General features: G+C 41.9%; 1 protein-coding gene across 1 annotated transcript in view; it reads left to right on the top strand.

Annotated features, from left to right (window-relative positions):
• The window catches only part of FBN2 (fibrillin 2), a 286,019-nt gene that overhangs the window by 97,969 nt on the left and 173,065 nt on the right, over window positions 1-14,985 (top strand). Inside the window, exons 8-10 of the mRNA XM_054986552.1 lie at window positions 9,796-9,921; window positions 11,402-11,554; window positions 14,210-14,443. Coding sequence (XP_054842527.1) covers window positions 9,796-9,921; window positions 11,402-11,554; window positions 14,210-14,443 — 513 coding nt within the window. The remainder of the gene's footprint in view (window positions 1-9,795; window positions 9,922-11,401; window positions 11,555-14,209; window positions 14,444-14,985) is intronic.

Raw genomic sequence — 14,985 nt, 5'->3', positions numbered from 1 at the left:
ACAGGAGTGATTGAGAGTAAGCTTTCCTAGCTTCTTTTCTGTTATTTGAATCTCTGGTCAGGGGAATCCTGGGTTGAAATAACAGTGGAATATCATGGGTAGAAGTTTGATTTTATTGTAAAGAGATCTTCTGCTGCCTAGAGATGCTTATAATGTAAAGGACCTCCTTTCAGATCTACTGCATCCTTCTCAATTAGTGATGGCATAATATCATGTTTTTTGAGATTATATTGGCAAAGAATGTTGTGAAAGAATACAATGGGCTCTAGCAGCAGGGGCTAGGCCAGGCCAGTCCGTCATGGGCTGTGGCAGGCCAGGCTGCCACAGGCCGCAGGGCCAGGCTGGCCCCCATTGCAGCAGGCCAAGAAGCCCTGCACCACAGTGGACTGCCAGGCCACGCTGCCCTGCGCTGCAGCGGACTGCTGGGCTGGGTAGCAGCAGGCCACCGGCCAAGCTGCGGATCAGCTGGGCAGGGAGAAAGCCTTTTCCTTGTCCACCTGAGTGGAGGGCGAGATCCACTGCTGCCCTCCCTTGCCCATGGATCAGCTGTGTAGGGAGAAAGCAGGTTCTCCTACCTTCTTCCTGCGCAGCTGAGCGGCGGGCGGGCTCCACCACCACTACTCCTTGCCCATGGATTCACTAGGCTGAGTGGTGGGCTGGCAGGCCCTGCTGCACCCCCTTGCCCACAGATCAGCTGGGAGGGAGAAAATGGCAGTTTGCCGCCTTCTCTCAGCCCAGCTGAGAAGCCCCAAGGCAGTGGGAAGCCCTGGCGCTGGGCCTTCCTGCAGCTGCATTGAGCCTTTCTGGGCCTCTGGAGGCCCCACTCACTTCTTATCCCCACATTCTGCACATGCATGGGGATAAAAAGTGAGTCGTTGGCAACATGATTTGCCTTTTATGTCTTAGAATGTACACCTTAATTCATTTTTAGGAACTGCACTGGCAAATATGCACTGGTAGATCTGTTTGCCATTCAAATTTAAAATCATACTTGGTAATCTTCCAAGCTTTGAGATCAGTCTGATTAAATGAAATAGCAATTTAATTTTCACTTGTGTTGATTTAAATTTTTTATTTATGAGCTTCTTAGCTATTACATACAGCAGCAGTACAAGTTAAGATCAATAGGTAAGGAAGTTGCTCTTGTTGGACTTCTGCTGCATAACAATGTAGTGACTTCTGCACTGTCTACCTAAAATTATCCCTGCCTGAACAGACTCTGTGCACTCAGTCATGATGTTGATGACCTCTACTGCATTGTTCTGGGGGACTTCAGCATAGTTAACAATTGCAGCTCATGAGTTCATAACTGCCATGGCAACCATGGGACTTTCCCAGTGTGAGTTAGACCCAACTCATGAAGCAGGTCACAGCTTATTCTCCTTTCAACTGTGGAAAAAATGGAATTGATCTGTGAGTGATCGAGTCATTGTTGAATCTTTTATCATGGATAGATCACTATCTAGCTAAGGCTGGATATAGAGTTCTGGCTAATTTTGCAGTGGTTGAAGACCAGTTAGTGTAGTATGCACTTAAAAGGTAATCTATCTATATAATCTCTGCTAGATACCTTTATCAAAGCCCCATTTCACTCTTCGAATACCTCCTCTTGGCCAGAGCTCAGGAATCTCAATGATTTATGGTAGAGCTGTGGACAATGAGACAGTAATACACATGGAAGAAATTCTGTGATAAATATGACTATGACGAGATCTTTTTTCTCGGTCAACCCTTAGTTCTGTAGGACTTTATTGAGAGTCACCCTACATCCTTTAAAAAAAATGGGTTATGCTGTTATGTCACTTCCACTTCAGACTTATGGTAACCTTATAAATTAATGACCTCCAAAACATCCTATCCTTATCAACCTTGCCCAGGTCTTAAAAACTCAAGGTTGTGGCTTTCCTTTATTGATTCAATCCATCTCATGTTGGGACTTTATCTTTTCCTACTGCCTCCAACTTTTGCTAACAGTGTCTTTTTCTGTGAGTCTTGTCTTCTCATGATGTGACCAAAATACGATAGCCTCAGTTTTGTCATTTTAGCTTCTATGGAGAATTCGGGCTTGATTTGATCTAGAACCCATTTATTTGTCTTTTTAGCTGTCCTTGGTATGCCAGTTTGGTGTAGTGATTAAGAGTGTGGGACTCTAATCTGGAGAACCAGGTTTGAGTCCCTACTCCTCCACTCGAAGCCAGCTGGGTGACCTTGGGTTTGTCACAGCTTCTAGGAGCTCTCTCAGCCCCTCTCACCTCACAGGGTGTTTTGTTGTGGGGAAAATAATGACATACTTTGTAAACTGCTCTGAGTGGGTGTTAAGTGGTCCTGAAGGGCGGTATATAATTAGAATGTTGTTGTTGTTATCATCATCGTCCATAAAACTTTCCTCCAACACCACATTTTGAATGAATCAATTTTCTTCCTGTCAGCTTTCTTCATTGTCCATCTTTCACATCCATATATAGTAATGGAGAATTACTTTGATCTTGGTGTTTTTTCTAGTTACTTCATGGCTGCCCTTCCAAGTTTCAAACTCCTTCTGATTGCTTGGTTGCAGTGTCTCTTTTGGTTGATGCTTGATCCAAGGAATAGAAACTCTAACAATTTTAATTTCATCTTTATCAACCTTAAAGTTAAACCTTAAAGCTGCTGTAGCACAGTAATTAAGTGGTTCATCTGTGAATCAGCAGCACTCTACTACTTCAAATCCCACTACTGTCATGAGCTTAGTAGGTGGCCTTGGGTAAGCCACTCCTCTCAGCCCCAGCTCCTTGGCTGTATTGTGGGGATAATAATAACACCAACTTGTTCACTATTCTGGGTGGAGCACTAATCTGTTTAGAAGAGTGGTATATAAGCAGTTATTGTTATTATTAAAGTTATATAATTCTTCAGGAGTCATTAATTTTGTCTGCTTGACGTTCATCTGTAATCTTGCTTTTGCATTTTCTCCTTTAATCTTCATCAGGAATTTCAAGCATCTTGTCCAAAGTACAGGTTACACATCAAAAAACCCCACATTGTTGCACACATTTCTTTTAAAACTGTCCATAGATTTTCATGACTCACTTAGTTGAAAGCTTTGCTGTGATCTATAAAATACAAACAGATTTTCTTCTGAAATTCTCTGGTATGCTCCAGGAACCATTGTAAATTTTCAGTATGATCTCTAGTGTCTCTTCTTTTTCTGATTTCAACTTGTACTACTGGCAGTTCTCATTCAATACAGAGTAAGAGTCTTTGTTTTAAAGTTCTGAGCGTTACCATGTATGCTATCCTGAGTGGGATCAAATGCACTAAAACAATAAATCTACAGAGAAAAGTAACAAATCAATCTTGGGTGAGCGGCAACTAATACATCTAATAAACAAATAAATATGATCTTGAGAAAATAATCAGACTTACAATTTCTCAGACCTCTGGAGGATGGAGTTTGCCTGTATGGGAAACAGCTACTGAAAGTGCCCACTAGCTGATAGCTTTGCTGCCAGAAATTTGAACTGCTAGGGAGTCACTGAGTTAATCTAGAATCCTTTGTGATTCCCAGCCTTTTTACAGCAAAATTGTAGCTCTGTGGTTACCATCCCTCCCCCTTCTCAGATGTGTGCTTTTGGCTCTGACTTTGGAGAAGGTAAGGCCAAGGCTCTCCTCAGGCTGTGCTAACAAGTGGCCAAAACTTTGGGTAGGAGACTTGTTTCAGTAATGGAACATCTGCATGCCTACCTATTACCACAGGGGATTGCACCTACCTAGATCTATAAATGAAATCTCATCTGCAAGGACAAGTCTTCCTGAACACAAAATCTGATTACTAGCATGTAGTCAGGTGGGCTTGATTACTTGTACTGAACCTGCCTGAATGTTTTTTATCAACCTGCCACAGGTATGGGTGAAGCTTCCACCCTGCCACCCCCTTTTGCACCCTGTTAGTCCTTTAGGTCTGCTCTGCCTAGAGACAATCACCTCTTGTTGCCTTTCTAGGAAACTCCATAACTCTAAGTCAGGAAACTCACAGATTCGTAACCAGGACTCACCCTGAATTCTTGGATGTTACAGTTGTTTCTCTAATATTCTTTTGTGGGGGCTCCTATTACTATTGCTGTTCTGCTAGCCAAAGGCAGGCAGTCTAATCCTCTCTGTTGACTCAGAGGCTGCCCACTCCACTTCTGGACCATCAAAGCAGACAACAAACTCTATCAAGCTCAGCAGCTAAACTGCATGAGATGCCTGACACGTGTCATGTTCCAGCAAGTTTACCTGGGAAGTGTAGTCAGGCCAGCAGCAGCAGCAGAGCCAGAAGGATGGGAGATAAAGAGTCAGTGAGGGGAGCCCAAAGCTGACAGGTCGCTAGCAGTGGCAGAAGGACCACAACTACTAGACTCAACCATCCCTTCTCACAGAGAGGAGAAGGTGAGAAAGGATGGTTGAATCTAGCAGGTGCAGTGGCGGCGGGAGCAGCCTCAGCAGCTCCTTCTGCCGCTGCTAGCTGCTTGTCAACTTCAGGCTCCCGTTCTTCTGGCCCTGCTGCTGCTAGCCTGACTACACTTCCCAGGTAAACTCGCAGGAACCGGACACATCGGGCATGTCATGTAGTTTACCTCTGAGAATAGGTAAACTCTTTCTCTGTTCACTCCTTTCTTCTGGAAATTCTCCTTTCCCCCTTCTTTAAATTTCCTCCCCCTCACTTTCCTTGTGGCCATTTCCAGGTGCAGAATTCCCTCTCAACCAGAGGCTTAGTTTTCTTTTACTTTCCTTTCATGTAACTCTCCTCTGAATACAACAATTGCACTGAGTACCTTTGCAATTTCTATACCCCTATATTCCCCTCAATAAATTTTAAGCCTTGCTTTGGAAAACATCTGGTCATTTTGTGGTTATTAGTAGCCTGTTAGAGGTACTTTGAACTTGCCTGCCCACTATCTAGGTAAAAGATTCCTACATCAGATGTTCTGTTCCATCTAACTAGTAAGTGGGTCATTTTACAAGCTAGTCAGACTGTGGAGAAAAGAAGAGGTTTCCCTGCAACACTGACCTTAATTCTCCTTATATTGGTTGCAGTTCTGGATGAGCATCCCAAACCCAGGTTAGTGAGTCCGTACATATATAAGGAAACATGTGAACAGGGGAACATGTGGTAGCACTATGCAGCTTGATGTCTTCCCAGCTATTTTCAAACTTAAATTGCTGCCATAGCCTGCCTTGCTTTAGATCAGTGCTGTGCAATGAAGGAATTGGGAGTTTAAATACTTCTACAGTTTCAGTCTTTTAAAGCTCCCATATCCTTTCAAGCCTAAAAACAAGTAAAGAAGGTGGCTTAAAGACACAAAATCATGATGAGGTGGAATTATTGAACCCCCTCTCTGTTCCCCATGCAACCCTGAATTGGGGAAGTGTGGCCGTTTCCAGACGGCTTACCTGGCTCCGGAACGTTGCGCCATCTTGTGGGGAAAACGCGAAATATTGCGTTTTCTCGCGCGAGTTTTGCGCGACGTCGCATGACGTCACGCAAAACTCGCGTGAGAAAACGCGATATTTTGCGTTTTCCCCACAAGATGGCGCAACGTTCCGGAGCCAGGTAAGCCGTCTGGAAACGGCCTATGAGAGGCTAGGAAGATACAGTAATCTTTTGATCTCTCTTGTATAAGAACAGTTCATTGCTTATATGAGATGGCACCCATGTTCTTTAGGAAAATTCAAATTATATCAAGGAAGAAGGATAAAAATGGCCTTTTTTCCTGATATGGCTAGAATTGTCTCAGACCACTTGGTTGCTAGTAGACAAAGATGGCTAAACTGCATGGAGATGCTGCTGTTCTTATTGGGTTCCTGGAAATTACACAGCCAGAAGTATAATATCTGAAGCAGGCCTGAGTATCCATGTGCTATTCATACTTTTGGTAGATCATAAAAGAAACAAAGAGGCATAAACCATTTAGTGGTCTTTAGGTTCCACAGGGACCAACCTATTTAAAACTTTAGAGCTTAAAACTCAGCACCTTGACTTGTGCTCAGAATGCAGTAGGAAACCAACATAGATATATTAATATGATGTGTCCCTGGGGATCTAGGAGGTAGAAGCTGCTGTATTCTGCACTAGCTGCAACTTCTGAACACCTTTCAAGTGAGGAATGAAATAGGGAAATGGACTTGAGAGTTTCACTTGTTTTATGAGGACAATACTCGTAGTTTTCCTTTTCATCCAACTCAAAAGGCAGCTGAGGGGAAATAATTTGGCTATAGATTGAGAACTCCATGGAGTTTCACATAGCTTCAAAATGGAAAACATAAGTCAGTTCAAGGTTTATGGAAACTTGGCGGAACTTGATCAAAATGAATCCCAGTTTAAACTTGGGCTCACCTCCAAGTTTGTTACAAAACCTAAACGCTGGCATCTTTTAAATGATGATAGGTTTCATGAAGAGATTTACATGTACCAGAACTCACCATAAAATTATAACTTCGTTAGAAGACAGGTATTAGAAATGATACAGCTGTATGATAAAGGGCACATTAGGGGTGTGCCCTTGAAAAATTGTTTTAATTGTGTATAATAATTTCAGAAAGGGAAGGATAATTGTTTTTATAAAATGTTGAGTGTGTGTTTATTATATCTGAAAATTATATCAGGGAAAATTTCTATTTTCATTAATGTCAGATGTCTGCCTATTATTTCCTGTGGGAGGAAAAGGTAGGTTTTCTGGAGCAGCTATTTTTCACTAAATGGCACTAAACTTTTAGTGAATCTATTCTTCCCTCTCTGCTGAAGATACCCTTCAGAGTTTCAAGTGAATTGGATAAAGGGGTCTGATTTACAGCCTCCTCATAAAGGTGCCCCTAGCCGTCTTTCTCTCTATTGTTCCCTATGGAGAAGAATGGGAAGGAAATGGTGGGTTTTCCAGAATGGCTATTTTTTCACCAAATGGCACCAAAATTTCAATGAACTGAGTCCCCTTTCTTCTAAAGACCCTGCGCTCACATTTCAAATGAATTGGACAAAGAGGCCCAATTTTACAGCCCCCAGAAGAAGGTGTGCATAGTCATCCTTCTCAAATGGGAAAAAAGATTTGTGGAGCACCTATTTTTAACTAAATGGCACCCTCTCAAAAAAAAACACAACAAGGTGAAGAACAGGAAAAATAAATGCCATATATTAATAACAACAAAGCAATTTGGTTTCCCCCCACCTCTCCAAAAGTGTGTTCCTTAATAACTAACCCCTAAAGGAAAAAGACAAAGCTAGCTACTACTAATAAAGCAAATCAAACTAGTCTGTAGTTCAGGCAAGGGTCCAGTGTAGGAGTCCAAGGAGTCCAAGGCTTTTTTTCAGCTGGAATGTGGCGGAACGCCGTTTGGGCACCTCTAGAAAATGGCCAAGTGACCATTAAACTTAAAAATCCCTCACTTGCTCCAACTGACTGCCGACAGTCAGTTGGAGCAAGGGAGGGAGTTTAAAGTTTAAAGTTTAAAATCCCTCCCCTTGCTCCAACTGATTGCTGACAGTCTGCTGGAGCAAGGGAGGGAATTTAAAGTTGAAACTTTAAAATCCCTCCCCTTGCTGAAACTGATTGCTGACAGTCAGCTGGAGCAAGGGAGGCAGTTTAAAGTTTAAAATCCCCCCCTTGCTCCAGCTGGCAGTTTAATGCTCCTTTCCATGTTGCTGCACAGCAGCATGGAAAGGGGCATTTTAACCCAGCCCTCTGGCTACTGCTGGCTGGCCAGCAGAAGAGAGAAGCAGAGGGGGCATAATGGGGGAACAAGACTGAATGAGTTGGGAGCAGGGAAGAAAAGAGATGGAGAATAGGTGAGTGAGTGGGTTAAGAGGGAAAGAGTGTGACACAAGGTGGAGGAAAGGGAGAATGAGTGAAAGGGTGGAGGAAAGACAAGGGGGAAGGAGACAGAATGTATTGAGTAGAGGGAGGAAAAGAGGTGGAAAATGGGTGAGGGGGTGAAGAGGTAAAGAATGAGAGGAGGTAGAGGAAAGGGAGAAAGAGTGAAAGGGTGGAGGGAAGAGACAAAGGGGAAAGAGACAGAATGGATTTGGTGCAAGGAGGCAAAGAACGGGTAAGGAATCAGAGAGAGTGGGTGGATTGATCAAGAAAGAAAGAGTGACAGGAGGGGTGAAGAGAGTGAAAGGGTGGAGGAAAGAGAGAAGCGGTGTTAAAGTGAAAGAGAGACCGAAAGGGTTGGGAGGAGGGAAGCTCCCAACCCATTCTGTCTCTTTCTTCCTTTAACATGACTTCTCTCTTTCCTCCACTCCACCACTCTTTCCCCCCTCACTTCCTGTCACTCTTCCCCTCTTAACCCACCCACTCATTCTCCATCTCTGTACTTCCCGGCCCTGAACCCATTCTGTCACTTAATTCCTTTAAACCCCTTTATCTCTTCACTCCTTTACTCTTCCCCCTGTGCACCACCTCCTGTCACTCTTACCTTCTTAACCAACGCACCCATTCTCCATATCTTTACCTCTCTGTTCCTACTTCATTCCGTCTCCTTCCCCCATTAACTCTTCCTTCTCCCCTTCCCCTCTTCTCTCTTCCTTTTCACTTGTTCCCCCTCTCTGCCACCTCCTCTCACTGTTTCCCTTTTAACCCCCCCCCCAACCATTCTCCATCTCTTTACCTCTCTGCTCCCAGCCTAGTCAGTCTCTTTCCCCCATTATACTCTCTTCCCTTCAGTCTTTCTCCCTTTCTGCTACCATTTAAACCCAGCTGGCTTGCTTCAGGTACCTGGCGGGGAAGTCTCCGCCAAGCAGCTGAAGTCGGGACCTCATCATCAATGTCATCATGGCGCTAGCAACATGCTAATGTCATTCCCTGTGCACCTGAAAGTAACATTAGCACATCACCAGGGATATTCTGGCATTTCTCAAACACTCTATGGTTTTACCATAGAATCTCTGAGAAATAACAGACTCTCCCTTGCTGTTTCCAATTTAAACCTGAAGTGGCATGAACATGAAGTCTGCTGCATGCTAGGCCTTCCCTTCCCCTTTTCCCCTTCCCAATTTCTCACGCTGGTGGCTGAGGACTGGTGGGCATTGACAACAATTGTCAGAAGATTGCTTGCCATAAGCAAGCATCTGGCAAGCCTGCACAGTCCAGGAAGAGGCCTCCAAAGTAATCAGTTTTACAATTAGCAGCACACAAAGAGAAGCAGGAGGGAAATTGCTGCCCAGGATAGCATGATTGGGCAAGGGTGGCTCTGCTAATCCCTCCCTGAGATCTAATTGGTTGGTTTTCCTCCTCCCTCCTTTTTTCAGGAAGTGCAAACAAACTGTAGGCAGAGAACTGAGAATAATTCTCCTGATCTGTTTCTGGATCGTTCTGATAATTATCAGATAAATTGTTTGGGTTCATAAAACTATCGGGAAGCTGTTTGCTGTGTTCTGTATGGCCTGCATTCAGTATGGTCTTTGATCTGATAAAAGAAAAGTCTTTTGGGGTTTTAAGTTTGGCAATATCTAATTACATGCCCCAATTAAACATTTTGTAGTGTAGATCAGAACAAAGTAGTGATAATCTTTAAGATCCAATCCTGCCTCTTCACACGTCTTCTTTGCTTTTGTTTAGAGAGTAGAAACAGAAAGAGATGCTTTTTCTCCTGTCACAATCCTCCCAAGATAAAGTACTGTAAGAAAGGAAAATAAAAGAATTAAAATGTACTAGTGCAATGCTTAGCAAAGTTTACTAGTGTGATGTGAACATCATGGATCATAGTATTTGAAATACATTTATTAAGTAACATTTGAAAAAAAATAATTATACCAAAAAAACCTCCATCTCTCGTCTCCAGATATTAACGAGTGCAGCATTATTCCAGGAATTTGTGATGCTGGCGAATGCTCTAACACTGTTGGAAGTTATTTTTGCCTCTGTCCACGTGGCTTTGTGACATCTACAGATGGCTCACACTGCATTGGTAAGTGTAACAGACAGTTCTGAAATTCTCAAAGCCTTAATCTTTACATACCTACTTCAAACATTTTTCATATGATCTGTACTCTGTGAACTAAATGGCTAATCTTTTCCTAATTCACAATATTGATGCCTTTCCATAATTTCCCCTTTTTAATGGAGCTGTGATCCTAATGCAGTGGCCATAAAACTAAGTTTGTATTTCCATCTACCTCAGTATTTTTGTGTGAGTTTCTTTCTATTTACATGTATTTGAAGAGAAATGGATTATCAAGTGGTTGTGAACAGCCATGAAAAAATGTGATCACACTAGTGTAAGCCTCTGCTAAGGTTAAAACGAAAACTCTAATGTCTATTGATGCTAAATCTGATTTTTGTCTAGTGTTTTGAGGTTTGTCTTTGGTGATTAAAACAACAAAGGTAGTAGGTGAAAACTATTCATATGAATCTAGATGCTTTCTAGAGAAAAAAATGCTATTTCATTTGGCTAAAATGACTTATCTCACTCAATGAGAAAGGCAGTAAAAATGGTTTAACTCCTATTATGTCAAAAATCTGGGCTTAACATCTTCTAATATTTGGTGCACAGTTTAAGCTTTTTTTTAAAAGGGTGGGGCTGTGGTTCAGTGGATGACAAAAGAAAATGTACTATACATTTCCTTCGTGTCCTAGTGATAAAAAGGAAGTCAGCTCCAAATCCAGTATTTTGTTATGGAGGATTTAAGGTTTGCTTCTTATCATGTAGGGTCTCACATATCTTGTGGGCCACTTATTCATTTCAAGACCTCCTAGGGATATCTATTCTTATTATTAATTATTATTTATCTGTAAACTGGTTTCAGACCATAAAGTTTCTTTAAAAGCCAGTTTTATTAAGACTTCTACAGTTTTCAAGGAGCTGAAGCCATTCTTTTTATCTGATACCAGAAGATTTAAGCCTTGACTTCTGACATAAGAACACAAGAGTTTACCCATTCCTGACTGCCTTTTAATCACAGGGACAAAATGAAGGTCATGGTAAGTCCCATATTTCTTTTTTTAAAAAATTTGTAATGACGCAAAAAAGAGGAGATAACATCAGATATAGAACTCGCTGGCAGTCTCTAGAAATATATATGCAGTCTTGCTGGTGCCTCTAGAAAAAGTGCAAGCCACAGGTTAAATACAATGGCATGCTAAGCAACTCTGTCTGTTTCCTTGAGGTACTTGTTGCTATTTTGTGTGAAAGACAAAAAACAATGAACTCAGCTACAAATGAAACAAAAAACATACATTTCCAAAAACAACAAACCAAAATGGAAAAAAAATGAACACCCCAATAGCCAAAAATTATAGGACACAACACCACAAGTGTCTTTTTCTATATTGATTACTTTTACATTGTTTATACCGTTTATTTAAATGCTGCTTTTAGATTAATATAATGTTTTAAAATGCCTCATATAAACAGTCCACTGCTGATTTTTCTAAATATCAATATCCAGATCAAAGAGCAGGAACATGTTTCTCTAGCTTGGTGAATGGCCGCTGTGCACAAGAACTTCCTGGGAGGTTTACCAAAATGCAGTGTTGCTGTGAATCTGGGCGATGCTGGGCACTTGGCTCCATTCCAGAGATGTGTCCTGTCAGAGGCTCTGGTGAGTGTCTTTAGATGCTCATTTTGAGTAGTGTCATCCTGATGCCATTAGGATTGCTAGAATAATATCTCACTCATTTTAAGATCCAGTGTGAAGAAAAGAAACAGTTCTACTAAAATTCAGCATGAAGCGCCCCCCCCCCCCATTCTTACTCAGGGCGGAACTACACGAGACGCACGGGCATGTGTGAGATCCTGCAAGGATCCCTGAGAAATGTAGTCTTTAAAAAACCCCAGCCACTTGATGTGATTTTCAGCTGAGAGGAACTTCAGCAAGTGGAGGAACATTCTTACCAACTCTCTCTCTCTCTCTCTCTCTCTCTCTCTCTCTCTCTCTCTCTCTCTCTCTCTCTTTTTCTCTTTCAAAAATCCTCTGGGAGCTTGGGATGAGGGGTGGGTGTGGGGGACAATGTAACAAGAGGCAGGAAAAAAGCCGAGATGTTTTGCCAGTGAGAGAGAAACCCAGTCCTCATTTTTCTACTCCCAGCAGGGTCCTGTCACATCTCCTTCCCCATCTCTGAGCTCCTGAAGGAAAACTAAGCGAAGTGGATTTTTGAAAGAGAGAACCTCTCCAGTCGAGCAGCTGTAAGAAAATCCACTTGGCTCAGTTTTCCTCCAGGAGCTTGCGGGTGGGGTAAGACTACCCCTCCCAGGCAAGCTTGTGGTACCAGACACGTGTTCTTCACATGTAATTCTTCTCATGTGTTTCATCTTTCAGACACTGTCTTGTCCTGGTCTTTTGAAGCAATTTTTTTAAAGAAGTAGGATTCTCTTGAGGAGTTTGTGTTCATTTGCATTGAAAGAAACATCTATTTTTTCATTTTTTCACAATAATTTGTGTTTTCAGAGTATAATATTTATTTATTTACTTCATTTATTCTCTGCCTTTCTCCCCAAGGGGACTCAAAGCAACTTACATCATTCACCTCTCCTGTATTTTATCCTCACAACGACTCTGTAAAGTAGGTTAGGCTAAGAGGTTGTTACTGTCCCAAGGTCACCCAGCAAGCTACTATGGTAGAGTGGAAATTCCAACCTGGGTCTCCCAGATCCTAGTCCAGCACTCTTGCTACTGCACTAAACTGACTCTGTATCTTGGTAATGTTATGCACAAACTTGTGCCTTAGGTGTCCCTCTCACCAATCACAATAAGAGACACACACACCATGGAGTCCTATAGAATGAAGCAATATATGATTGTTTAATTTAAACAATGGAGGAGCCCATTTTCACAGGAGTAGGTGGTCTCCTTGTGTCCTGAGCTCATCAAAATTACAATAGAAACACAGGCAATTAATACTTTCAGATAATCATAACAATATTACAATATTCTAATATTTGATATCTTACTGGCTCATAACATATCTAGGGTCAGTTCTGATTTGAAGATGTAATTCTGGGCTGGCCCCTCTATTTGGGGGAATTCCAGTCTTCACAGTTTTTTCTCCTCTGCCCTCATTTTGGAAGGACACTGTCTAACCTTTTACCTACTTTCTTCTGGGCATAATACTTTCAAGGGTGCCAAGGAGTCTCAATCTGGTGCCTTGATATCTTCTGATAACTGAAATCTGTGGATAGGAAGGGATGTTTTCTATTCGTGCCCTTTTCCCTAGTTTCTTCTCAGCTTTAAGGAAGATAATACCACAGGTGGCCAAAACCAGCTTGCTGCCTCAAATCAGTTTTCTACAAAAGGCTCTCTGGTACTGATTTCTATTGGAATCTATAGAATAATATAACATATAATATAAGTGCAGCCCTAAAAGCAGTATATCAGTTCTTACAGAGTTTCAAGTCTTCTTGTTTCAAGTGTCAAATTCTTACAGGTTACATTACAAGTAGTACTTTGGCTCCTGAGCATAGAAAAAGTGCAAAGCATGTAATACTGAAAAAGCATAGGTTTAGTATATAAAAATAAGTATATAAAAAACCTCCAAATCTATATCCATCAGTAACACAAGATATTTTCCTTCTGTCTATCTAAATTTTATCCTTCCCTTCCTTGAATGAGTTTAGGGAAGCAACAGCCCTGTGAGGTAGGTTAGACTGAGAGAGAGAATTACGAGGCAAACGGTCACCCAATAAACTTTGTACCTAAGTAAGGATTTGAAACTGGGAGTTCCAAGTCCTAGTTCAAGGGTCCCCAACCTTTTTGAGTCTGTGGACACTATTAGACATGTGAAAGGGTTGTGGGCACCACCCCAAAATGGCTGCTGCAGGAGGTAGAGCCAGCCACAAAAGGGTTGCCAGAGGAGGTGGACCTAATCTCATAATATCAAAGTGAGAATTATGCACCTCTGACAGCAGATCTATGAGAGTCAGCATGGTATAGTGGTTAGAATGTATTTTTGAGTATCTCAGAAGGTAGCTGGTGAAGGTGTGGAAAGGTTCACTTCCAACAGTAAGATGAAATTGTATGTAGTAGATTTTTCTGAATTTATCCCTGAATTTGTCAGACATTTAAATAAGTAGTAGATTTGCAAGGGTTCTTTCTACTCAAAACCAGTTGTAGTGGCAACCTCTCTATTCAGTTTTTAAACAACAGTAAGTTTTAGAATGAAGATTTTATTTTCCAAATGGATGTGCGGATGTATTTTTTGTCACTTTTTTAAAAGATGAGACAATGATGCCTTTTTATATTTGTGATTTATTTTTGTAGATGAAAATCGCAGGCTTTGCATAGATGGCATTCCAGTGGTGGGTGGTTCCAGGCCTGGTGGCACAGGAGCCAACGTTTTTCTTCCTGGTGGAAATGGAAATGGATATGGCCCAGGTGGAACAGGATTCATCCCTGTTCCTGGAGGAAATGGCTTTTCTCCAGGTGTGGGTGGGACTGGTGTAGGGACTGGCGGTCAGGGTCCCACAGGAAATGGCCCCATCATTACAGGACTAAGTAAGTTGTCATGCTATTTCATTTTTGATCCTGTAGTAGACAAGTTTATGTATCTGTATTTTTCTGTGTGATGTCATGTGTTAACATTTGGATTTTTTTGTTAACAATATAGTTTTGGAAAAAATGTAACTGTTCATTTCTCAGTTGTGACCATTTTCTCCCAAGCTGCTTTCTAATCTATATATATAAAGACAAGTGTCCTGACTGACTCACTATTGCCCAGCCCAAACCTCTGGACCTAGAAACATGAAATGTGGGAAGAACATTCCTTTCATGATGTAAAGGGATTTCTTAAAATCCCTTCTTAATTGGTTTTTAAGAAATTCACCCTCTAAGGGGGTAAAAAGGGGTAAATGTGTTTTCTCATAGTGATACACAGCCTGCTCTCCCCCCCGCCCCCCACTGCCAGGTTGGCCACTGTTTCCTGATTGGGCCAGCCTTTCAAGGTCATTTGCATATGTGGCCTGATTGGTCCTCACCCCAACATTCTGAACAGTATGCAGATGCTTTGGGGAGTCATTGAATGTGTTCTGACAAAAAAT

The sequence above is a fragment of the Eublepharis macularius genome, chromosome 8, assembly GCF_028583425.1.
Source record: "Eublepharis macularius isolate TG4126 chromosome 8, MPM_Emac_v1.0, whole genome shotgun sequence".
Lineage (NCBI taxonomy): Eukaryota > Metazoa > Chordata > Lepidosauria > Squamata > Eublepharidae > Eublepharis > Eublepharis macularius.
This window is presented reverse-complemented; position numbering and strand designations above follow the sequence as displayed.